We start from the raw sequence: 26,383 nt of genomic DNA on the forward strand, positions 1-26,383 counted from the left end.
GCTCTTCTGAGGATCATCTTTATGAATGCACAAAACCAAATTTAATCACAGCAATCTGTCATTGTGAGTTTGTTTTGTATTGTTGGTACAATATTGAAAAGCTGGCAACAATCAATCTTGTATGTGCTGTGTGTGTATGTGTGTGTGTGTGTGTGTGTGTGTGTGTGTGTGTGTATGTGTGTGTGTGTGTGTACTGACAGCTGTGAGCTCATTGGGCGACGCTCCGTGATGTAGCAGCAGGTTGATGATGTGCGTGTGTCCCTGCTGTGCGGCCTGATGGAGAGGTGTGTAACCGTTCTGCAGAGGACAAAAAAAAAACAGAGGAAGGAGTCAAGAGATTTAAAAAAAAAAAAAAAAAAAAATCCTACACAGAGAGTTAAACTGTTACCTTCGTCTTGGCGTTGACCTTTGCCTGATTTTTCAGCAGGAAGTTGACCATCTTAACGTTGCCATAGTGACAGGCGACATGGAGAGGAGTGTATCCCAGCTGAGGATCAGAAAAAAACCATGTGTGTTTAGCAAAGAGTCACGGGGGATACAAACAGCTTGTTTGCTTGATCAGAGACTTTAGACACTTTGACCCTGAATCTAAGACATGACACATGAGTTGTTTCACCTTGGTCTCAGGGTCGACCGTTGCTCCCTGGTTGACTAAGACCTCAGCCACGTTGACTTTATCCTCCTGTGCGGCCAAGTGGAGCGGAGTCAGACCAGACTGAGGATAAAGAGAGACAGAAAACATTAACATACAGAGACAGAAGTAAACATGTAGATACAGAGACAAACAGAAAGACTTAAAGGTCACATGTTCTGCAAAGTAAACTTCACCATGTTGTTCAAACACTAATATGTGTCTCTAGTCTGTCGACAATGATGAGAAAAGTCCATCCTCTCCGTCTTTCGCCTGCTCCACTTTTCAGAAAATGTGTGCTCAAACAGGCTGTTTGGAGATTTTCCCTTCATGACATCACAAAGGGCAGTAGCCCCTCCCCCAGGTGGGTGACACTCCCACAGCTAGGTGTTTGTTCTGAACCTCTGAGTCTGCCTTCTCACCGTAAACAATAGGGTATGGTGCAAGAAATCCTGAGCCACATCGCCTTCCAGAGAGGGGGCGTGGTCAGACACAGCTCATTTACATATTTAAAGGTACAGAAACAGCCTGATCTGAGCAGGGCTGAAATAGAGGGGTTTATAGGCATGATCAAATACAGGATCAGAGTGGATTTGGAACAAGAAACTTCACACACATGTTTTGAGGAGCTCTGAGACTTATTTAAACTGGTTGAAAAGGATTTTAATATGTGACCTTTAAAGTTAAGTTTAAACTATAAATATGACTCCAGTGCTGTGATAACCATGTCCGCCTGTAACTAGCAGCAGCGGGGTTTTTACACGCTGACGTCGCACCTTATTTCCCATGTTTATTGGAGCATCTCGAGCCAGCAGCAGCGTCACGATGTCCACGTTTCCTTCCTGAGCGGCGAGGTGCAGAGGAGTGATTCCCTGGCGTGTAACTGTGTTTGTTGAGGCGCCGTACTCCAGCAGCGTGGTGGCGATATCCATCTGATTCTTCTTGGCTGCGATGTGGAGCGGTGTGTAACCGTTCTGCACACGACAACAAACAGAGAAGAGCGTTTGAATGTGTGTGTGATCTCACAACAGCAGAATCTATGAGTAGAAACTAATAGACGATATATAGAAATACAAACATAGATTTGATTGTCCAATTTCATTTTAAAGAAATTATAGAGCTTCATGTTTTTTCGTTTATTGCATCTTTCAGCACAATCGTCTTTATGTCAACATTTTGCTGATGTTAGTGTTTCCATCTATAGAAAAAGATATATCCACAAAGATTCTTCACAGTAACAAATAAGCTTATATGTCGAGTTTTATCGCCTGAAAACACAGTTTCTACATATTCAATATGCTATCAGCGAACGGAACTAATTAGGGGCCGGCTAATTTCAGCGTCAGCTCCTTCTGGATAAATGCTGTCGGAGTGGAAGGGGCAACAAACCAGCCAATCACAACGCTCCACTCAGCCTGTTCAATATGTGGGTGACTGAAAAGTAGGTCAGCCTGCTCTCACCCAGATAGAGAGAGAGAGAGAGAGAGAGAGAGAGAGAGAGAGAGAAGGGAGAGAGAAACAGAGAGAGTGAGAGAGAGAGCGTACAGAAAGAGAGAGAGAGATCAGAGATAAGGAGAGAGAGAGAGAGAGGGAGGAAGGGAGCGAAAGAGAGAGAAAGAGAGAGAGAGAGAGAGAGAGATCAGAGATAAGGAGAGAGAGAGAGAGAGAGAGGGAGGAAGGGAGCAAAAGAGAGAGAAAGAGAGAGAAAGAGAGAGCGAGAGAGAGCAGAGAAAGAGAGAGAGCAGAACAAGAGAGAGCAGAGAGAGAGAGGTAACAGAGAAAGAGAGAGAGAGAGAGAGAGAGATAGCAGAGAAAGAGAGAGAGAGATAACAGAGAAAGAGAGAGAAAGAGAGAGAGAGATAGCAGAGAAAGAGAGAGAGAGATAACAGAGAAAGAGAGAGAAAGAGAGAGAGAAAGAAAGAGAGAGAAAGAGGGATTTTGCTGCATTCATACATTCATTCAGAAACATTGGATAAAAACCACGTCACTCGTCTCTTACCTTCGCAGCAGCATGCGGTGAGGCTCCCTGATTGAGCAAGAGCAGCGCCACCTTCTGGTTATCATAGTGAGCTGCCACATGCAGTGGAGTTAGTCCACTCTGAACACACACACACACACACACACACACACACACACACACACACACACACACACACAAACAATGTCAGGTGGTGATAAAAAAACATAAAGGTGAGTGCAGCACGAGTAGAGTATAAAGAGAATACAGTGAAGCTTTTAGTGGAGCTGCAAAAACAGTGAGCAGCTGATAGAGGGCACAGCGGGTGCACGTTATAAAATTAAGAAGATTGATTTATTGTGACCTTATTGTAAGTTATTTTATAATTAAGGGGTTCAAGTCAACCAAAGGCTTTGTAATCATTAGCTAGTTTCAAACTTAATCAGCTTCAAGATGTAAAAGTCGTCGCGAAGGCATGAGGCCAATCAGCGATCAAAAACAGAGTTTCATCATCATGGTAACGATGCTCATTAGCTTTCTGGCCCGCATGAACCACTTGGCATCCTATGCTCTGTTGTAAGCTAGAAAAATGATGAAATACTGAACCAATTAAAACATCTCTGTGTTGCAAAATGCCGCGCAATTCCTGAAAAAACATATGCTAAGCTGCAGAAAAATATAGACATTTTATTACGTACATCCAACCTCGGTGCATGTGTGATTTTTAGCTGCCACTTCATCTTGTACATTAGCTCCACGGTGCAACAGCTTTGATTAATTAAAGCATCAACCTCAAACTTTTGTTGATACGTCGCAACATTTGGACGCAGCCAAGAAGCAGCCATCACAACAGCCTGCAGAGCTCCATTTCGGTGCTCACACGCCTTCTTTCTGTCTCTTTCTCTAACACAATCCGCGCTGAAGCGTGCGTTACCTTCCCGGCAGCATCGGGCGGAGCGTTTTTCTGCAGCAGCAGGTTGGCGACCTCCATTTTGCCGTATTTTGCCGCCACATGCAAAGGAGTGAAGCCCTTCTGTAGAGAGAAAAACAAACAGGCAAACGATTAAGAAAAGCTTCAGTTAATACAATGTCTCTCGATGTTTTAAACAATGCTGCTGAACAAAAAGCACATGTGGTTAATCTCTAATGTTGGAGTCACTTTCAGAGTTGGGTCACAACATGAGAAAGTGATTATTTGGCGCTTCAACGATGACACACGATGAGGGATCAAGGGTGCGGAGAGAGGAGTTGTGTTGTTTATGTTACATCAGATTCTTCAGCTATGAGGCAACACTGATCCGTGACTGTGGTTCAAAACCCTGTGTGTGTGTGTGTTAGTGTGTGTGTGTCTTTGTATGCATACAGAGGTGACTCATATATATGATTTTTTTTTTTAAAGTTGTTTTTTGGGCCTTTCTGCCTTTTTTATTGTTTTAGATAGGACAGCTGAAGAGAGACAGGAAGTGTTGGGAGGAGAGAGAGTAGGGGATGACATGCACCAAAAGGGCCGAGATCGGATTTGAACCCACGGCCGCTGTGACGAGGACGACAGCCTCTGTACACGACACCCACGACATAACCACTAGGCTACTACAGGCGGCCCCAAATAGATATGAAATTTGATGGATCCAGATCGGTTTACTAGTTCAAGAATATAGAATATATCTTTATTGTCATTGCTATGAAAACAAAGAAAAACAGTTTAGCAGCTCCTGTCATTCGCAGCACACACAGATGGACGGTAAGACTGATTATGTAAAGACAAACAAAAATCACATCATAAGAAACAAACAGTAGAAAGGCTCTGGAAAAGTGCAAATGGTGCAGAGCAGACCCCTGAATTCCAGCAAAATACCCATGAAGGAAGAGGATGGAGGTGCTGATACCTGAATACACATAGAAAATGTGATTCTTTTTCTCTATTTGTTTTGGCTTTAATTTAGGACACTTTAGGTCATTTCGTCCATCTTTTTTTTAGACTATGGGAAAAAACAATTAATCAAAAAGGGGCTTAATATGTGGTGAATAAACGTATTCAACAATTCTTCTCATTTCCGTAAATATCAAAAGTACCGGGTCAGTTTAGAATCAGTCTGACCTCTAAGAGTTGCACATCTGCTCCATGACGCACAGTTTGTGTTCCTGCCTGTTGCCGAACCTTAAGTGAGTCCCGGACTGAAGAACACGAGTTACAGTTGACGGTGTGCCAGCAGGGAGAGCCGGGTCAGAACCTGCCTTTCTCTGGAGTCTGAATAAAATGTTCCTGGAAAAAAACTTCTCTCCGCGCTCGTTTACTCGTTTCATAACATCCAGTCAAAACTGTAATGATGCGTTTAATGACCAATGAGTTTCAACACAGAGGAAAGCCCCTTCAAGTCCAAATACAGTCGCAGCGAGGAGATGTTTCCAGGTAGTTTTCAGCTGTGGATACCAGGAAACCAAATAAAGGGACAGTTTCTTTATCTTTCATCTCTTAAAGGGATAACACTCAACTTTTAGAGTAGATGTCCAGCAGAGGTCGCACTTTAGCACCAGTCTCTCAAACCAAAACAAAGCTGTCCCTTCAAGGCACCGCTTCCCCTCCTCCCAAAATAAGCAGCCAAAGATGATTCAGTTCTTATTTCTTTGGAGTATTTTAGGGGGAATAATACAGCGTAGGTCCTGAAGGTGCTCACATGTTATTGATGTCGACACCAGCAAACCAAACTGATCTTAAGCTAGCAAAGCCAAATCCCCCGCTTGTTTTAACAAAATAATATTTAATAAACTTTGATTTTCATGATTTATTTCAAAGGTAATTCATCAATTTCTTTATAAGGAAGGTAGATTGTTTCGCCTTCTGAAAGGTTGAAAAACAGATGAAAGCGTTACTGCTTTAAGAAAACTGCTGCACGCATCAACACGCAAACATGACAACATTAAGCACGTTAAAGGCTTTATATGTGATTTTTTGATCCAGCAGATGTCGCCCTTGAGCACCAGCATGAAACCAAAACAAGTCGCGCTGCATTGTTGTGTTAGCATGCTAATGCTAGCGATCTTTATTATGCTGGTATCTTCACACTGCATGTAAATTTACCTGAAATGAGCGTGATCTAGAAACACAGTTAAGCAGTGAGTACAGTATGTTATTCTTCTTTTCTCTAGTCCCTCAATTAAACAACTTTTATACACGAGGGGAGGAGTCAGCCGGCTGTCCTGGCGACGTAAACAAAGTGAAGATAGGACTCTGAAAACTCTGAAAACATCACAGACAGTGGGACTCGGGTGTTACACCCATTGTAGACAGTCATGACTCACAGAGTTATTTTCAGAGGATATACTTGATTTGACTTTAACATCATGTTGTAGTTACCTTGGTAATGATGCCCAGACTGGCTCCTTGGTCCAGCAGAATAGCAGCCAGGTCTCTGTGTCCCTCCCTGGCAGCCAGGTGTAGAGGCGTGTATCCAGAGCTGGTCGTGGCGTCTGGGAACGCTCCGTTTCCCAGCAGCTGGTGGACGATGTCCTGCTTACCGAGGCGGCTGGAGATGTGCAGCGGAGTCTGGTCGTCCTGTCAACGACAATCAAGACGAATATTTAAATCAAAACCGAGACAACACAGCGGTACTTTTGTAAACACAGGGAAACAATTATCAGGGTTTTTTTTAATGCATATTAAGTACGATTGGTAAGGAACCCCCGGAAACTGAAAAAGACCAAAAATAATATCTCATGTGCACAAGCTTCCTTATATATTTTATATATATTTTGTCTCTCATGCTTTTGCTCTATGTGACTTTGAAAATCCTCCCCCGGGGATGAATAAAGTTTTTTTAAATTGAATTCTTGTTATTAAAGATGAGAGATATTACAAAACTCATGCATATTTCACATCACTTGATATTTAAAACGATTTCATAAGAAGGAGGCTTTCTGTCTCTTCTTATTAAACACCTGTGAGATGTATTCTTTGAGAAATGGTGAACTTTTGAAGATGCAGATGCTTGTTGCATGAGAAGAAGAAGTTTGAAACGAGCATCCCGTCCTAACGTCCCTGATGGATTCATATCTACAGTGAGAACATGAGCACAAAGTGGTTCTGCCCTGTAATCACTCAATCAGACACGTTGCAGAGACATGACCGCAGTCAGACGCCACTCATGTGGATTACTGTGTCAGAAAAATGAAGCAGGCAGAAATACACAAAACAACAAATCTGACACTGAACGGTTTCCATCTGATTTCTATTTTTAAAGAAATCGTCACATGCGGTCTACCTTGGCTTTTGCATCCACTCTCGCTCCATTCTGGATCAGATACCGGACCACGTTGGACTGACCGGCCCGCGCTGCCATGTGGAGCGCTGTCTCTCCTCTCTGGAACACACACACACACACACACACACACACAAAAACCACACACAAACACACACACACACAGGAAACAGGGATTAAAAGTGATCCTGAATTGTTTTTTCTTTGTAAAAAAGCAAAAAGGGAACTTAAAGGAACTCCGACTTTCTGTTCAAAGTAGAGAGATAAAAAAGAGAGAGAGAGAGAGAGAGAGACCCCCTTGCTCTCCACACCCCGCTCACCACAATGACGTCCCATAATACTCAGTTTCTACGGTAACCTGGCCACAGACGCAGCGTGGGCGACCAAATACTTTGGGGTTGAAGAGTTTACTGCAGAACTCCCTCCTCTTCCACCTCTCTGTTTGCTCTTCACTCTGTTCTTCTCTTTCAGCCCTTCCTCCCAAACATCCCTCCCTCTTCTCTTTGTTCATCTTTATTTTCAAACGTGATTTAAGAGTTAACAGCGGTCAGTAAGAAGAGTACTGATGGACAAGATGGACATTTCCTTACATAAACTGGGAGAGTTTTCTTCCTTCTGTCTGAACTACAGATGATTGAAAGTCTCTTTTAAGGTCATTTTTATGTAAAAAATAATGATGCATAGAGTAACACAACACGGAGATTCTCAGTTAAAGTACATCAAAATTCTACTTAATTACACGCGTCATGTTTTACTCCTTTTTTTAAAATAAAGAAAGGAGATGTTAAAATTGTATTTTCTGTTTCTGAACTTTTATGGATTGTTTTTTTTTAATTTTCTGTGAAGTCCTTTGAGTTTATGAAACGTGCCAAACACATAAAAAAAAGTAATTCCCTCTCATAATTTATTTCTGCTACAGAAGATTCTCTATTTAATTCTTTTCACCAAATGTATTCTTCAAAATGTCTTTCATTTTAAAGAAAGAGTCAGAAGCTGTTCCCATGAGAATAAAATATAGACATCAATCATCACTTCTGGGCCTCCATACATGTGTGGTGGTGAGTGTGTCTGCAGAGACTCTGTCCTCTGACTGGATTCTCATGTTTTAGTTGACTCCGGACGTTTCTTGGCGGGGAGATGGTGTGTTTCCTCCGGCCAATGACAGCACAGCAGGTGAGATTAGGACTCGATACAATTCAGCGATTGCACGCGAGTGTGTGTTTCCTGTTTGAATGTTGTGTTTACAAGCTGCTGCAACGAAAATGCTACTCCACCTTTAACTAAAATCTATAATGTAGTTCTTTTACTCCTTCAGGGTGAACTGCATGCGTGAACACAAAAGGCTGACCTTTTCACCCCGACATGGCAGTGCCCCCGAGTACATTTTCCGAGTTTCCATATTGACAGTCTTTTGTGCCAAGAAGAAGAAGAAGAAGAAGAAGAAAGAGGAGTAGAAAGATAAGAAAGAACCAGTGACATCATAACGGAGGAACTTCCTGAACTCACCACGTTGCTGGTGTTTGGTGAAGCCCCGTGGTGGATCAGCTGGTGCACGATGTTGTCGTGTCCCATAAAAGCTGCGACGTGGATCGGAGTCAGACCGGACTGTACACAGAGGAGAAGGTGGGGGAAAAAGTGAATTCATTTACAGATGAATTTAAAATAATAAAACCAGATATTGGTTTCAGCGTTGGTTCTTAATAACCATGCGTCCATCATCTTGACAGCTTTTCCCGACCTGTGTCGCTGGCTGCTGGAGCCGAGCCCAGCTGTCATCGGGCGAGAGGCGGGGTTACACCCTGGACTGATCGCCAGTCAATCACAGATCTGACACCCAGAGACAGACAACCAGCCACAATCACATTCACACCTACAGGACAATTTAGAGTCACCAGTTAACCTAAAGATGACTCTGCACTGTGGGAGGAAGCCGGGGAGAACTCCACACAGAGATGCGACGCTCTGAAGGAAAAAAAAACAAAAAACATCCTGGTTGAACGAGTTCTTCCTGAGTGGGGCATGTGCAACCACCCATATAGCTGCACCTCCAGCGGTCCTGTTTGTTTGTTTGTGGCTGTGTTTAAGTTAAGAAGGAGGCGGAGCTACACCATGAAGAATCCCATAAACCAGGCAGACATTTTTTGTATCTGATAAGTTTTCCCCCAAATAATCAGAGTGCACTTCTTTAGGATGTGGCTCTGATGAAAACTGAATGGTTGTTTGTCTAAAGTTGTGAGTGCTTGTTGAAATAATGATTCCAGTGGTTTAAGGGATGAAGATTTTAGGGATGAAGATTGTGACATACTTATGTATTAAAGTACTCTTTTCCCAAAAATGGTTAAAAAATGTACGCTCCTAAATTGAATGTAAAAATGTTTCAGTTTCCGCCTGACAATCCAAACGTTGATTAAAGGTCATCGAGCCCATCCTGTCGAGCAGAGAAGACGTAATCGTTCTGAGTCTCCACAACTTTGATGAGTTCAACCAGGACGAGTTCACAGAGGACACAAAGAGAAACACAGCAGCTTTGATTGGCTGTAAGAACTGATAACACGAAGAAGAACTGATGGCACTCGATAAAAAAAAAATTCAACACACCTACACAAACACACACACACACACACACACACACACACACACACACACACACACACACACACACACACACACACACACACACACACACACACACACACACACACACACACACACACACACACACACTCCTACCTCTGTGACAGCCTGTATAGACGCTCCGTGCTTCAGAAGCAGCTCCATCACCTTGACTCTGTTTTTCTTGCAGGCAATGTGCAGAGGAGTGAAACCATTCTAAATAAAAAAAACCACAAATCAATACACAAACATAAACATTTCTGAGAGTCCAAAAAAAAAAAGAAGAAATGGTCCAAACACTTTCTGAGTGTGTGTTTCTTTGTAGGGTCTTTCTTGGAGCTTGGAGAAAAAAAACCCTGGAAAGCCGTATGGAAAATACAGTACGGCACTACCAGGAGGGGGGGACGACTTCTTTTCTTTTTCTCCCCCGTTTCTTTCTTTCTTTTTAACCCTTCAGCAAACCAGACAAGCATGTGTGGAAATAATTGACTCAACCAAAAGCTGTAAAAAAAAAAAAAAAAAAAAAAAAAAAGTGTGCTGCACTGAAATAGACACTTTTTCTTTACAACACAAACTCTCCTCCCCCTCCCTCTCTCTCTCCCCTCCCTCCTCTTGCCTCACTTTGAGGTTTCTGGCTCCTATGACTTCATTTTCCTCTCCATGTCCTTTTTTTCCCTTCTTATAATCTCTCTCTATAAAGTCCCGAGAGCTCTCACCACACCCAGGCGTCTCCTCTTACAGAGCAGAGATGGTCGTCTTACACCAAGACAACCGTCGGATTTATGAAATCTATATCAGTCTGTTTGTTTCCTCCATTCATATCCTTCACTTCTGTCCTTCTCCTCTTCTTTCCTTTAAGTCCCTTACTTCTCTTTCTCTGTTTACAACAAAGAGAGGGTTAAAAAGAAGGAGTAAAGATGGAGGTAAGAGAGGAAATTAAAGACTTGGGAGGATGAAATCATCAAGACCTGATTGCAGCTTTCCACAAACACAACCTGTTTTTATATAAAGGTCCAGATTTCAGGATATGAAATCTTTCACAGGAAAGCTAGATCGCACCAGAGCAGGGTTTTATTTTTTAGCTTGTACTCTAAATCACCAACTCCTTGAAAAATCACGACCAAAATATATTAAGATGTTTTTTGGGCCATTTTTACCTCCATCAAATCGGACATCTGAAGAGAGACAGGAAATGTCGGGAGGAGAGAGTTGGGGATGACATGCTTTAATGGGCAGAGGATGGATTCAAACCCTCGGCTGCTGCTGCGGCAAGGACTGTAGCCTCCGTACGTGTGGCGCACAACATAACCGCTAGGCTATCCGATCGCCCAAGCGACCCAAATTCTGAACGATTTATTTAATGATCATTTTGAAAAAGTTTGGACCTCAGACGGTGCAAAGAAAAAGACCAAAACTAACATGTTTAAACACAATCTTTTTTTTTCCATGCACAACTTCACGACCCACAAATAATGGCTATGCGACCATCTGTTGGCACCCGAACCTCCTGTTGGGAACCACTGCTCTAATTTAACTAGTTGTGTTTGTGTATGGCTTATGAGTCTTGGAGAATTTTGGAAAGTGTCCCAAAAATGTACAGTTTTTTTTTAATTGAACACGTAAATCAAAAGTAGGGACAACATTTAGAGTTTAGCAGCATTGGAATTGGAACTATTTTGTATTGTTAGTTGAAAATCATCTCAGCGTTACGAAAGAAAGAGTCTCTCCTCTTATCCTCTTACCAGAGCCTTAGCGTTGGGGTTGGCCTTCTTGTCCACGATCACCTTGGCCACCTTGTAGTGTCCGCAGTGTGCGGCCACGTGCAGCGCCGTCAGGTAGTCGTTGGTCACGTCGTCCACAGGCACCTCGTGGTGCAGCAGCAGCTGGACGCAGTTCAGGTGGTCGCCCTGCGTCGCCATGTGGAGCGGAGACAAGCCGTTCTGGAAGAAACAAAGAAGAAGACAAAAGACATACGTAAATAAGTTTAAATGGATTCTAAAGAGTCAAACTGGACTTTTAATGAGGAAGAAATGGGAGTAAATTCACTGTTTTAAGAGCAGAGTGAGAGAGAGCACACAGTAAATGTTACACAGCAGACAAAGGAGGGTGAGAGAGAAACACAGGCTGGAGGTGTACCTTTGTCTTGGACAGTATCGGAGCTCCTCTGTCCAGCAGCATCTCCACCACCTGCTCATGGCCGCTCCTCGCTCCGCAGTGCAGAGGAGTCAGACCGTCCTGTGGAGAGAAAAAAGACTGGGTCACTTTATGAACTTCCAACCTTTATCAACAGTGTCCTTAAGCAACGAGATCCTGATTTTGACATCTCAGAGCTCAATATATGGGTAAGTTATGAGCCTGTATCTGAAGTAAAAATTGAGATGGCTTAACTCATCTGCTGCCTTTTTAAAGTATTTTTAGATCACTCTGTCTTTTGCAAGCCCCTCACTTCCTCTGAGTTAGTGTCTCCTTCAACATCAAACTGTGTTCATTGTTTACCTTGGTCCGAGCATCTATCTTGGCCCCTCTCTCCAGCAGCAGTCGCACCATGTTGCCGTTTCCACGTTTGGATGCTACGTGCAGCGGTGTGATGTCATTCTGAGGAGAAGAAAGTAGAAGTATTTTGCTATTCATCTGTAGAATCATCGATTTTAAGAGGCTATTTTAAGACAAGAGAAAAATGACACAAATAGTGCGGAACAACCCGTACTCGTCTGTAAGGACACATTGAGTATCACATTAACCTAAAACCCCACAACCTCCAGTCTTTAACCGCTCCTGAATGCTTCCAGGACAATAAAGACAGGACGGCCTAAAACGTCTTAAAAACAGAACGAACTAAAAACTGAAGTACTTCTCATTGGCTCTTCTGTAAGATAAACTTTTCCCACTGTCAGCTAATTAAAGGCAGAAAGGCCCAAAAGTAACTTAAAAGGAAGAAGATTAAAAAAAAGGAAGTGAAGTTGTCAGAAAGCCTGATCATATCTTTAGTGTTTTAAAACAACTATCACCTGAAAGTAAATGTATTCAGTGGGCGTTTAAGTGTCTCTGTTTGACAGCACAGGGAGAAAATGATAGAGGGAAAATTGATAAATATCCCCCTCTAGAGGATGTAACCGTCAGGCAACTTCAGCAGAAGAGCTTTCTGTTTAACCAAGTCATTTCTTCCTCGGTTATTCTTTGTCTTTTCCAGCAACAATTTCCTCTATATAATGACAGAGTGGGAGGGGGATATTTCTATGTGGCTGAATAGTAGAGGGTAGTTTAACTGGACACCCTGCACCGTGGAGTATTTGTAAAGATCCACTAACAATGAAAGCTGCTTTGAAAATATGTCTTGAATTTTCTTTTTGGTAAAAGACAAAAAAGCAAAAATATGAATGTCTATAATTAACTTAAAGGCAATAAATATGACAAAAAAAATCGAACTAAAAGTAATAAGGTCTGCCTGTAGTTAAATACTTTCTGACGTCCCAGCGGGATCTTTCACCCTCAGCCCTGATTCCTTTTTTTTTGTCTCAAACTCTTTAAAAACATGCAAAATATTTATCTATTTTTAAGGCTCTGTCGTTTCCTAAAACTGTTGAAAAGTAGTTTTTTTTTTTAAGATGCTTAAACAGGATGTATTGTTCATTTGTTTTGGGCTGTTTTCATAGGGGAACTAATTTACTCTCTCTCTGTTGAAAGAAGACGGGCAGAGTGCATTGAACTGACTTTAAATAAACTGCAGTACAATAACAAAGACATTCTCATCAGCCGTGTAATCAAGATGAAATATTTGTTTTTTTTGCTGCAGTAACAAGATTGGATTGAAGTTGAGGTGAAGATTGAGTGACAGAAATAATCAAAGTCCCCACTTTCATTCTTATTCTCAAACACCGCCCTGTTTTTTCCACACCCACAAACCCAGCATCCAATCAGAGAGTCAATAGGGTGTTAAACATAGCAGACAGACAACATGTTTGAGTTTCCTGCAGCAGAGTGACATGCACAGCTGTAGATCGGACATGTGTCAGAATAACATTCCTGCACACACAGACATGCATATGATCCACTACGAGGGTCTTGGAGTGAGAGTTTGCAGCAGCAGCTCTCATTTCAAAAGGTGTGTGTGTGTGTGTGTGTGTGTGTGTGTGTGTGTGTGTGTGTGTGTTTCCCTACCCTTGCCTTGAAGTCCACAGCTGCCCCTCTGTTCAGCAGGAGTGTTGCTACGTTGATGTTTCCGTAGTGAGCCGCGATATGCAGAGGAGTGAAGCCGCTCTATAGTGAAAAGACAAATCAAAAAATAAAACAAGAGAGTCCTTTAGAGACGCAGGGAAAGATGCAAAACGTTTCGCGTGATGAGCCGTGAGCAAAGCATGATAGGAACATAACAGAAAAAGAGCAGTGAGCTGAAAAGCAGGCTAACAGAGCGCAGCAGACCAGAGCTGAGCAGAACATGCTTTGAAAATCGACAAAATAAAATCAGTCGTGGATTTTCTGTTTCTAACAAACAGAAAAATAACTCTACTTTTCTTGTGTAACACTTCTTCGGCAAGTTTTGTGCACCACAACCTGACACTGATCAGGTCAGCGAGGAGAGAATCCCAATAGAGTGCTACAGGATCGGTCGAAAAAACCAAGAAATCAGTTAGCATATTTGCACCTTCGGTTCCCTCGCCTCAAAGTCAATGAGATTATTCTTAAAACCCTGAAATTAGGTTAAGTTAAAGAGATTTTTATGTATGTTTAACAACCTATAATTAGCCAGCAAGTAGGCAACCTAACATGTAATTTGTATTTGTTTAGCTTGTTAGCTATAGCCTGTCATCAGGGTCACAAAAAAGTGTCTAAATGAGGCTACAGAAGTTGTGCTGTTATAAAACATCCTAACCATAGACTGTACAGAACATGGATGTATATTCAGTGACATCACTCGTTGGTTTCACTCCAGCGATATCGGTTGTTGGAAGTGTTATCTCAAACTAACTTTTGATCAATCAATTGTAAAGCAAAGAGCTGGCGTTAACGCTGGCCTTGAATAATAGCTACAATGCTCACACCTGTCAGTCCAGTAAGCCACTGTAAATATTTATTATTTTGTGTTTTTGGGTGTACAGAGAGAGTGTTTAAGTTGTTTGTTGCTTTCGACGATTAGATTTGAATAAATTGATAGCTAGCAGAGCTGTAAGCTGGCAGCATGACTAAGCATGTTTATGCTAGGTAATTATTGATTGTGCCTTATTTTCTGTTTGTTCTTTGCAATGTGTGCTTTGTTGCAGTTTACAAAAAAATAAAGGAAAAAGAGAACTGTGAATTCTTCAATAGATAACGAGAAAAGTTACGACTTGTCATTTTTTGGAGGTCTTACACTTGTTAGCTAACTGTCTAGCCTTGAAGATCTGCAACTCATTGCAGGGACAGTGAGCTATAACAGAGCTGAGCAATGAGCACTAATCCAAATTGCACTGGCACTCATCCATCAGGTTTTTGTTGAAGGAAGCGATGTGATGCTAACTTAAGGGCTGTGTTACAAAAAGAACTTCCTGCAGCACTCTATATAAGCAAACATACGCACATTTCAGTCCTGTCAAATGAAAACAATGCAATGGTTGATTCTCTTATTCAAAAGTTCAGTGTCGTCTCACAGACATGCAAGTGGCATGCATTTTAGTTTAAAGCTTAGACTTAATACTTAAGATCCATATCTTCACATTTACCAGAGCTAAATAAACTGAAAAGCTACATTTAGCACATCTCTTCTGATAAAGTGTGCATTATAATTGCATTAATATTATCTCTTCGGCATTTCAGCCCACTGTAGCCTACTTGTTCATTCCACTTGCAGAAAGGTCAACATGCTATTGAACATGCTTCAAAAATTCAAAAAGCTGTTGTCTTCCAATCTGATGAAAGTGCTGTTCTGAGCACAGTGACAGAAATCAGCATTATCTCTTGAATAGTCAGCAAAATGTCAGCAAATAAATAACATCTACTGGCATGCTTCAGCTAGGCTAAGTCCATTACAATCACTTAACCCCTCCAGTTTCCCTCAGTGACAGCTGGATCATTACACAGGGACATTGAATTCATTTAATTAAAGGCATTTGTACATTTCCAGTTTATACAAATTAAAACATGATCTAACATCTGAGATTATTTGCATCTCAATCAATCACTCAACAATTTAAGGAAAAAAGAGAAATGTCAAAAAAGGTTATTCTTAAGTCTTATTGGATGGAACTACAGAACAGTAGATTGATAAAATAAAGTCATGAGGAAATGGATGGAAGAGCTGTGGGCTGTTAAATACTGCAGCAGAGATGCTACAGTTTATTTAACTACCAGAAAGTCATTATTATCAACAACAGTGAATGTTAAGTTAACCACATTCATTATCTTGTTGCTCCTGCAGCCAGTCTGTAACAGCATGCTAGCATCATTAGCATCATATGTTACATGGTAAATATACCATATTTACTTTGGCTTTGTTCTGTAGCTTTAATATTTCATTTCAGCTAACATAAACACTTTTAACTCGCTGGTTTTTGTTAGCAGTGAGGCGTTTAGCTAGGCAGCAGGGCTAACATAAGCAAGCAACGAAGAAAAATATAGTCACCCTGCATGGACCTGGCATTAGCTTAACTAAAACATAAGCGTATTAAACCTTTTCAAACTGCAAGATGGACAATTAAACATGTCAATTCTGTTTCAAGGAGTCTGAATTAATTATCTAACTTAGCCACGCAAGACAGTGTTTAGCTATTTCAGCTAGCGAGCAATTGTTCCGTTCTGTAGCTATGCAAGCTAACATAAAACCAAACAGGTCCACGGTCTTCCACCTTAAGACTAGTCACAACTGAACAACTTCATCAGAAAATGCTTTTTTATGTTAGGATGTTTTGTGCGAGGGAGACATGTGAATAGAGTTTGTAGTACCTTCAGTATAACTAGGCCTGCAAAAGAAAGCAATGCTAGCAGATCTAATTGGGGAGATTTTGCATTCTTCTACCTGGTACAGCTTATGTTAGTGTCTTTTTCTGGTGATACCTTTGTTATTCATAATTATGGGTGTCTTGTTGACACCAGAGCATGACAGAAACGCAGACTTGGACTGAACCATTTACAGTAAATGACGACAAAAACCTACAGAGTGAGGGTTAATTGATCTGGCACTGAGAAGCAATGCATGCCAAGCATTTTCTGGCCAAAGCACACACAAAAATATCACTTTGATGATAAAGATTAAGTGTTTCTCGTGATGAAAAACACATCTGAAAAAGTCATAACAGCTCAACAAACTATATTCTAATGTTAAGAGGCTGAAATTCTTCCTTTTATGAACTATATCTTGCAGCAATATGCAGGTCAAATATGTGATGCAGGCTTTCAAACCAAGCACACACAGGTGAGGTGCTGTCAGCAGCAAAAGCATTCATGCCAGCATATTTAGCGTTCATGCTAGCAGACAGAAAGCTTTGGCTGTGCGATGACGACCGTGAGTGAACGATGGAGAGGAGGAGGAGAGGAGGAAGAGCAGAGGAAGACAAGACAAGATGTACCTCTGTTGTTCTATTCACCATCATCTAGAAAGGGAAAAGGAAAACAGGGCAGCGGTAGGGTAAGGACAGGAACAAATAGAGGGAGGAGGAGGAGGAGGAGGAGGAGAGAATGGGGTGGTTAGTGCACCACAACTACAACAGCAACACCAACACCATGGCTGCACGAAGCTGTAGGATGGGATCATGAAACAATGAAAAGAACTACAACACATAAGTACACACAACCACATGATGGACGGACACTCTGCCTTAATGTATGTTGTTTGTTCTACACTGATTCCTTATGTAAAAGAGGAAAGACAAGAAATTCTATGCTTGCCCTCAGTGACAGATTTGTTGCATCTTACCACAAAGAAAATAATGTCTTTCTTAAAAGGAACCAACAATAAGTGCAAAGAAGTTCACAATAAAGACACACAGCTCTAGAACAGTTTGTTTCTTTAATTAATTGAGGAAGCAACCTCAGGTTTTTTAATTTTTTACTGTACAAACGATTAAAGGCACTCTATATTTCTTTTTCTTGGTAAAAAAAAGCCATTGAATAAATAAAAGTAAGGAAAAAGTTCACCTTAAGTCGAAACAGAATCGTGTTTGACTGCTCACCTTAATGGAGACATTAAGTTTCACACAACTTAAAAAAGCTAACAACTAAAAAAGCCAGACATTGTTTGTACGGAAGCCCTGAGCTGACATGCATCCGTACATTATATTTAACTGTGTAGTGAATAAAATGTCTTTCAGCTTTCCACGTGTCCTGTGCATGTTTAGGCACATCTATTTGCAAATATTCAGCGGAAATGTGGCTTCTCCTACGCCCTCCTGTTAGCTGCAGCATTATCTGCATGTAACGCTCAGTCCTAGCCCCCCTCGGAAATCTTTTTTGCCAGTGTGAGATCACTGATCTAAGCCCATTGGCTCGTTGTGGCAAGCCCAGCAGCTCATGTTGCACGCCCGTTAACTTCTGTAGCACGCACATAATATGCCGTAGCCTGCTAATGTTTTTGCTCCCCGGCCCTCGAAGCCAGAGCGACTGACCAATTATGGCAGAGCCGACAGGCCGACCAATCAGATCAGACTTGGCACACGTGGGGACTCTGAACGTGGGCACTTCAGAGCCTTAGAGAGAGAGTCAGAAGCGAGCCGGTGCATGGAGCGGCAGTTCATGAAAACAGACACTTTTTTCAAACTTTGGCTATTGTGAACATACTTTAGTAGATACATAGATTAAATATACGAACCCCAAAAAGGGCAGAATATGGGCTCTTTAAATCGTACAGTGTGCTGTCGTCACAGAATTAATAAGCTACAGAAGAAACTCTAAGCTATCAAACACAATGTGTGTGTACTACTTTGTGACATTTCTTATATTCTTTTGCATGGGGCTAAAAGTTAATCCATCACACTTCTGAAATTGTATAAATGTAATTTGCACATTTAATCATATATGTTTTATGCATTTAAGTAGTGTAATTTTTCTTTGCTTTTCCATACTTTGTTATGAAAAATTTGGAAAAATGTCCTGACCAAAAAGGGTTTTGTCATTCTTAATGCTAATGCTAATGAGGCTAATGCTAAAGAGGCCACTTCTCTTTCCGCTGTGTAATCCCCGTGGTTAGCATATCTTGAAGGTATATATGGTGACTTTATACTGTTTGAAAGAGGATGAAATTTTGGGGGGAAAAAGCTTCTCCATTGTCCCTTTTCTATGCTAATCATGACGCTACTATCCAGCAGCGGGCTAACTTACCGGAAACAGCCATCACAGCACCGACCAAAAGTAACACAATTTATGTACCAGCAGTTCTAAAGCTAATTATTATGATGCTGAACTTTAATTTGTTTGATTATCATTTATGTCCCCTGAATCTCAAGGTAAAGGAAACAGACCTGTAGCACACAGGTAACTAGCGAACACCTGTTTTAATGAAACAATCAGAAGTAAAGCCCATATTTCACATTGGGGTCTCATTGGACTCAAAATATGCGTCATAATGTCAAAAGGGGGGCATAATAATCTTCATCTTCGTAGGTCATTATGGGATTTGTATTTTACCTTTGACTCCACGTCTGCATTGTGGTCGCTTTGGAGGAGCAGCGCTGCCGCCTTGGTGTCGTCTTTTCGTGCGGCGATGTGCAGCGCAGGCAGCCGGACCTTCCCCTTTGTGTCGTTTTCCAGCAGGAGAGAAACCACCTGCTCGTGACCCTGCTGCAACGCCACAGCCAGAGGAGTGAATCCATCCTGTCAACCAGAAGAACCAGAGCGGTTAAAACAAGGAAGTGGTATAGTGAGTCGATGGATGCTAGTAGCTGCTAGATTCAAAAAGATGCCAACAGCTTAACCAATAATAAAAAAAAACACACATACACACACACATACACAGATGGTACACCTGAGTTTGCTCAGGTGAACTTCTGACTCACTGAAGATAAAAGATGTTCTCATACAGTCTCTCTTTTTTCAGGCTCCTTGTTCTTCAAAGCAGAGTGAAACCAAATCAAACTCGTCTTTGAAGTGTCTGACTGCTGCAACAACTCCCTTCTGTTTAATCTTACATCATACAAATCACACAGCAGAATGTTAAACATGAGACACACACACACACACACACACACACACACACACACACACACACACACACACACACACACACTTGGTTAGCAGCTCTGTGTCTCCTGAGGACAGTTAGTATTCCTGTCTCATCTGAAGGACCGCGCTATGTCTTTGAATGCTCACAGAATAAAAAGCACTTTAATAATCAATATCACACATCAATACAAGAGAGAACCTGATTTACGCTGGTGTCTTTTCCTTAAGGTTTTATACTTATTTAGACAAAGAGGAAAACTACGGCCATCAGTCTTTAACCTCTTTAATAGACGAGGAATGCTCGTCTGAAGAAATCATGACTGACATGGAAAACTTTATGACTGAATCTTAAATCTTTGCGTATTTTATGAAGTGTCTCAGAAGCTTCCCCAGAAATGATTCACGAGATAAGTGTCAAGTGTTGCATGTCTAAAAGGAGCTTAAGAAGCACGGGGCAGCCATATCAGCCGTTTTGGCAATTTAAGCATTTTAGCTAATGCTATTAAGACGGTGAAGAGTGTGACTGAGTTCAGCATCTCGCTCGAGGACAAATAGAAAGCAAATTCTGCAGCTGCTCCTGGAAAATAATGAAGAAAGAAAAGGGGTTGAAACTCTGGCAGTAATATCCATGAATCATCTCAGAAAAAAAAGATTTCTCCAAAGGAAAACAACATTGAGCTAATGCATGCGTGTGCGTACATTAGGCGTGTGTGTGTGTTTACTCAGGACACCGACCGTCTGGATGAAAAAACGACTCGGCATCACTGCACAAACACACATCAAAGCACAACCTCCCCCCGGAGATCCTGCAGAGCTCACACACAGAACAGAGCAGGCGAGATGCAAACCAACACGTCCATACGCTAATAAACACACACACACACACACACACACACACACAGACACAGACACACACACACAGACACACACTGACACACACTGACACATTCACGATCAGATCCTAGCGCAGCATCTCTGGAATAACCACACATATATCCACTCCCACAGGCAGACAAACATGTTCAAACGCATAAATTTTGCCTCTTTTTTTTAAGATTTCAGAAGTCATCCCATGGCGCTCCCCTCCTGCTTCATCTGCTTTATTATACATTCAGTGGAAAGACACAAAGTCAGATTAATGTCCTCAAACACTTCGACGACACAACAACAGCAGCAGCAGGAAACAAAAGGCACAAAAAAAGCACTTTTGATATTTTATGTTTAAGCAATGACGCAGCACAATTTAGCCTCACAAAAAAGGGGCCAATATCTTAGAAAGAAAAACACAAATTCAAACAATACAAAGCTAAACGCTGTGTATCGCTTACATGAGACAAGTGTTTCAGTTGTAAAGGGGTGACACACATGCCCCAGCTTTAAAATGATAACTGATTATAACACTAGCTTTAAGTCATGAAGACTATAGTAAGAGTATTTTGCTCTATTAAAAGTTCAAAACGGGATTTAAAGGAGCAATATGTACCTCTGACACCTAGTGTTTACAATGGGTACTGCAGTCCGAATTGAAAACATCAAAGAGAGCTGCCCCCCCTCCCGCCACCCTCCTCTCTTTAGTCACTGTGCAGGCAGGTTGCCATGTGGTGGACTCTGAAGCTTCAGTGTTTATCCAGCTCTGCATGGGTCTGTAAACCTTTCTGTGTTCTAACCTCTCTCCATTTTTCAAAAGCATCTCCAATATTGATCCTAGTCTGAGCGCGTTTCTGCTCGTGGAGCTTATTAGAAACATGCAGAGGCTTTTTAGGTCGGGTACAATCACTTCTATCTGAACCACTTCTCTTGCCGGCTTCCATCGCTGCAACACCTGTATGCCTGACAAACCGCCTACCTTCTCTGGTCAAAACAAAAACAGAGCATTCAGGAGCAGAATCTAAAGTTAGATGGAGGACATACTGGCTGCTGCATTGTTGTCAGAGAAGCCAGCACTTCAACATTGCATGTTTCCTTAATGTCTGATCATATAGTACGGTCACTTTATCATTTAATTCAGTAGATATCTTACATATCGGTCCTTTAATACTATAAAATAATCATAGATGCAATTAAAAGAGATGAAGTGCAGACAAAAGATTTTTCTGAAAAGGAATGTTCTGACATACTCTGCCTCATGCCAAAATGCCTAAATATGAATTATTAAACAACGGGGGTTGCTTCAAACATGGATATATATTTCCCTACATGAATAATTCACTCTGTCTCCGACTGTGGGGAGGAAGAGGGGAGGAGAAGGGGGGAGATGTGGTGGGAAAAGTGGGGTACAGGGAGGAGACAAAAGGGAAGAGGGGTAGAAGGAGAGACGAAAAAGATGATAGGAAAGATGAAAAGGACGGAGGTGGACGGTGAAGATTGTGAACTTTATTTTAACACGTTTGACAATATTCAGACAACATCACTGGCAACTTATAATCCATATCTTCCTTCATAGTTGACGACTTTCTGCACCCGGTAGAGCTGCTAAACATGACACAACGAATGACATAACGATACAGCCGAACGTTGCGTCACAATCTGTAATGGCTCACATCTGCAGGGATGTACGCTCTGCTTCTTGCTCTGTCACTTTCCCTTTTTCTCTTCCTCGACTGCTTCGTTCGTTACCATCCTCTTCGCTTCAGTTTAGATCTTACTAGCTACTCTGCCTTTTTAAAGTTGCTGTACTTTTAGATTGATTCTTGAACTATCCCAGACATTTTTAAAACATATGAAGCTTCTGAAACATTGAACTCACTGCCTTCAAAGGCTTTATTTGTGATTTTTCACACTTAAATATAATAGAAATCAAGTATATCCTCTGAAAATAACTCTGTGAGTCATGACTGTCTACAATGGGTGTAACACCCGAGTCCCACTGTCTGTGATGTTTTCAGAGTTTTCGGAGTCCTATCTTCAGTTTGTTTACATCGCCGGGACGGCCGGCTGACTCCTCCCCTCGTGTATAAAAGTTGTTTAATTGAGGGACTAGAGAAAAGAAGAATAACATACTGTACTCACTGCTTAACTGTGTTTCTAGATCACGCTCATTTCAGGTAAATTTACATGCAGTGTGAAGATACCAGCATAATAAAGATCGCTAGCATTAGCATGCTAACACAACAATGCAGCACGAGTAGTTTTGGTTTCATGCCGGTGCTCAAGGGCGACATCTGCTGGATCAAAAAATCACATATAAAGCCTTTAACAAGTTCTCTAACTTACTATTGCACCATAATTCACTCTGGCACTAACAGGTGATGTGGTCCTCTTGTCCAGCATCAAGTAAGAAGCTAGTTTGGATTATATATTTCCAGCTGCTGTAACACTAGAGGCACTAACAGCACCACCAGTCTCTATACATGATCTCCAAGTCGGAGAAGGTTTTGGCCTCAGTGCAGGTTGTGTTTGTCACACTTTAGTGGCTGTTGGCGGTCTGCCTGTACTACAGCAGATGATGGATCGCAGTGACACACTCGCAGCGTAGCACTCTCTCACACCACAGACGACAGGCTTCAGAAACGTCCCCGAGGGCAGTCAAGGTCACTATCAGTGAATAAATTGTCGCCTCTTCATCTCTTGACTTTCTTCACCATTCAGTCAACAGATTCGTCTTTTAAATCAACATATTTGGTTGTTTTTTGACCCCTAACAGGATATTTGACTCCTCCTTTTGAACTTTTGTCCTCTAATGAACCAGTGGTAGCAGCCAGCTATTAACCACAATCTACTGCTGACAGCTCTGTGTTGTACTTACAGGCATTAAGTGTAAACGCAGCGTACATTTATTACAGCGTGTCTGTGTTTGTTGTTTTACCTCTGTGGCGATGCTCTGACTCGAGCCATGGTCCAACAAGAACTGAACCACGTCCATGTGGTTCTCCTGCGCCGCCATGTACAGAGGAGTGAAGCCATTCTGGAAAAGACAAAAAAAAAAAACAATGACTGTGACATGAAATCAACATCATGATGAGCACTATAATTCACTGTTTAATTCAAGGAATTTAAACATTAGCTGTAACTAATAAATCTTCTAGAGAAAGAAGGAAAGAGGAAGATTTCTGTCAGCTAGAAACAAAGACTTAGCTTCTAACAATGATTTCTGCATCTCATTATCACAGTTTTCTTGGTCTTTTATTTATATATTGTTGATTTTATGGCTACTTCCCATATTCCTATTTTGCTTTCTTTTTTCCATGTTCTGTGTGTACAGTAAATGCTGTATGCTTGTTTGTATTTTATACATTTTATTATTGTGTATTCTTCAATGTTTTGATCGTTTTATCGTCTACTTTTTTTTAAAATTCAAAAGTCAGAATTTGTGCAAATATGTGCCACATTAAAAAGACGTCAAGCGCACACTCGAGTTGAAGATAGTTTTCTTCCCAGGAGTTACCAAAGTTATAAACAAATTATGCACTTTTTGGTCTTTAAAAATAGAGAAACACAAATAGTTTGACTTTGAATTACAGTGAGATAGTTTGATGATCTTTCCCACTGATATCGCTGCTTAAACAAGGTCATGACTGGCCGTGTTAAAATAAAAATCATTGAGCGGATCTACGTTACAGCAGAATTGGATTTACAGGATTTTTGCATTGATGTGACTTTTTTTCATTCTTTCATTTGCTGTGTCTTGCAAAAACAAACATCAGGCCATCAGGTTTTTTAATCTAAAAATGTTGTGTTAATTGAGTTTGTAAGAAAAATCTGCCTCGTCATGATTTATTGATGGTGATGATTAAAAATCCTCACTGTAGAACATTTCATGTGTATCTGGTAAGATGTCCACTGTAAAGCTTTTTGAGCTCTACAGCTGCACATGGATTGACGTGCAAAGTTCATGGAGCACATACTGTCACCTCCATACATGCCTCACACCTGATAACACAAAGATACAAGCTGGAGCTGTAGGACTGTGTGTGTTAGTTTCCATGTCTTTGTGTGACACCAGAACAAAGCAAAGAAAAAAAACAGATCTGCAGAGAAAATCAAGGATTGACAAATCACTTCAGCACACAAACAAAAAGCTCCCCCTTCCCTTTCTCTCTCCTCTTCTTTGTATGAACTCAGGTGCACCAAAACCTTTTAGTTCTCTCTGTTACACAACATTTCATTTAGACTTCACATTCAAAAAGCTGAAGAAGTGAAGGACGCAGTGGAAATAAAACTCACTTTAAAGAAGCGAAAGCACGACTCTGAGCAGCAGGACTAAAATGCTGCATTGCAGAATCAGCAAAGGTGTTATTGTGAGTGTTCAAGGAATACTTCAACATTTCCTTTCATGTCAAGAGAAGAGAGAAACCTCCCTTATAGAGCCAGTATGAAGTCAATCGTTACACCACCGGGCCCAAGGTAACAGCTCATCAATACAACATTATTCTGATTTTCCTCTCTAAAAAGCTCCAACCGAGGCTTTGATGTTGACATTATCATCATGGCTGTGGTGACTACAGCAGTGTGATAGTGTGTCTGTGTGTGTGTGTGTGTGTGTGTGTGTGTGTGTGTGTGAATGTGGGCCAGGAAACACTGCAGAGCCGCTGACACAGCACACACACCCCGAAAAAAAAAAAAAAGGATACTGTGTGTACAATAGCTGTGTCCACATTCATCTGCATGAACGCACAAACTCAAACCTGGATTTCCAGCAAAGATGATTTCACAGTTTGAGAGCTTTGTGTTTGCGTGTGTGTTTTTTGTGCGTGTGTGTGTGTTTTACCTGAGACTGTGCGTTGACGTTGGCTCCATGTGTGACCAGCTCCTTCACCACGTCTGTCTGCCCGGCAAGAGAAGCTATGTGGAGGGCTGTGTTTCCTTTCTGTTGTGGACGACACAAAAAGAGAAAATAAAAACTTCCAGAAAATAATCTTTATTGTATTTCCAACTGAACCAGGACTTTAATTGTAACACACTTTTACTTGTCTTTAAGAGTCTGTCAATGTGGACAGCGGGAAGGTAGAGAACTGGGGCAAAGGTTATTATTATCATTCATCTGTCATAGTTCCTTAAAAATGACTCCTTTCCCTTATAATAAAGGAAAATACAAGATCCTTTATTATTCATGTTTCACCTATAAGAGCTTGTCTAGCTTCATTGAGAATGATTACTGTAAATAACACTTCGATGACACATTATTACACATAATTAACACAGATTGCTTTAGATGTACAGCTTCCTTAATTTCCCATATTAATAATCCCTATACTCTTCTTCAGCATGCATGTTGTCAGTCTGTGAAACCTACAGTATAGAGGAGCTCTACATTTATTTATTTATTTATTTTATTTGTAAATTTATTTCATTCAAACAAACAATAAAGTTAAGAAAAACAAACAAACATAAAATCTCAAATTTTGAATGAAAAGGAGCAGAAAAAAGACTAATCTAATATCTGCCCCTCTTTCACAAAGCATTAATTAAAACAAAACAAAACACTTAATTCAAAAACAGTTAAAAACAGTTAATGCATGATTTGGAACAAAAAAAAAAACTCCTTATCTATCTCATACTTAAAAACCCTAACTTCAGCCTCTGCTTGAAACGGTTTATTTCAGCTGCTGTCGCCTTAAGGCCCTCTTTCCTCTGATTGGCCAGCTCTCTGGAAGCTATCCAGGGGGGGCAGAATGCTGCAGGGCTGTCAGGGGTGGGCTGCTCTCCAGTGCTGGGAGAAGAGAGTCTAGTGAAGAGTTTTCAGCGGCCTACATAGAGGCTTGAAGACGTCTCGTGGAATTCTTGGTTTTCATATCGGGAGACTATCGCATGTAATGCAGAAAAAGCTGTTTAACGACATTAAGCAGACTCATCCTGGGATTA

General features: G+C 41.2%; 1 protein-coding gene across 34 annotated transcripts in view; it reads right to left on the reverse strand.

Annotated features, from left to right (window-relative positions):
• LOC109992409 (ankyrin-3-like) overlaps nt 1–26,383 on the reverse strand; it is a 158,903-nt gene that overhangs the window by 55,502 nt on the left and 77,018 nt on the right. For 22 of the 34 annotated variants that reach the window (XM_065949374.1, XM_065949368.1, XM_065949360.1 and 19 more), the window contains exons 4-21: nt 25,290–25,388; nt 23,388–23,486; nt 19,049–19,234; nt 16,996–17,019; nt 13,616–13,714; nt 11,954–12,052; nt 11,594–11,692; nt 11,200–11,397; nt 9,575–9,673; nt 8,351–8,449; nt 6,848–6,946; nt 5,944–6,141; nt 3,523–3,621; nt 2,631–2,729; nt 1,408–1,605; nt 617–715; nt 389–487; nt 199–297 (exon numbers count right to left, since the gene is read on the reverse strand). In XM_065949374.1, the coding sequence (XP_065805446.1) occupies nt 199–297; nt 389–487; nt 617–715; nt 1,408–1,605; nt 2,631–2,729; nt 3,523–3,621; nt 5,944–6,141; nt 6,848–6,946; nt 8,351–8,449; nt 9,575–9,673; nt 11,200–11,397; nt 11,594–11,692; nt 11,954–12,052; nt 13,616–13,714; nt 16,996–17,019; nt 19,049–19,234; nt 23,388–23,486; nt 25,290–25,388 (2,091 nt within the window). The remainder of the gene's footprint in view (nt 1–198; nt 298–388; nt 488–616; nt 716–1,407; nt 1,606–2,630; nt 2,730–3,522; nt 3,622–5,943; nt 6,142–6,847; nt 6,947–8,350; nt 8,450–9,574; nt 9,674–11,199; nt 11,398–11,593; nt 11,693–11,953; nt 12,053–13,615; nt 13,715–16,995; nt 17,020–19,048; nt 19,235–23,387; nt 23,487–25,289; nt 25,389–26,383) is intronic. The other 12 variants (XM_065949361.1, XM_065949381.1, XM_065949384.1 and 9 more) reach the window with 3 other exon arrangements.

This window comes from Labrus bergylta, chromosome 21, assembly GCF_963930695.1.
Source record: "Labrus bergylta chromosome 21, fLabBer1.1, whole genome shotgun sequence".
NCBI lineage: Eukaryota > Metazoa > Chordata > Actinopteri > Labriformes > Labridae > Labrus > Labrus bergylta.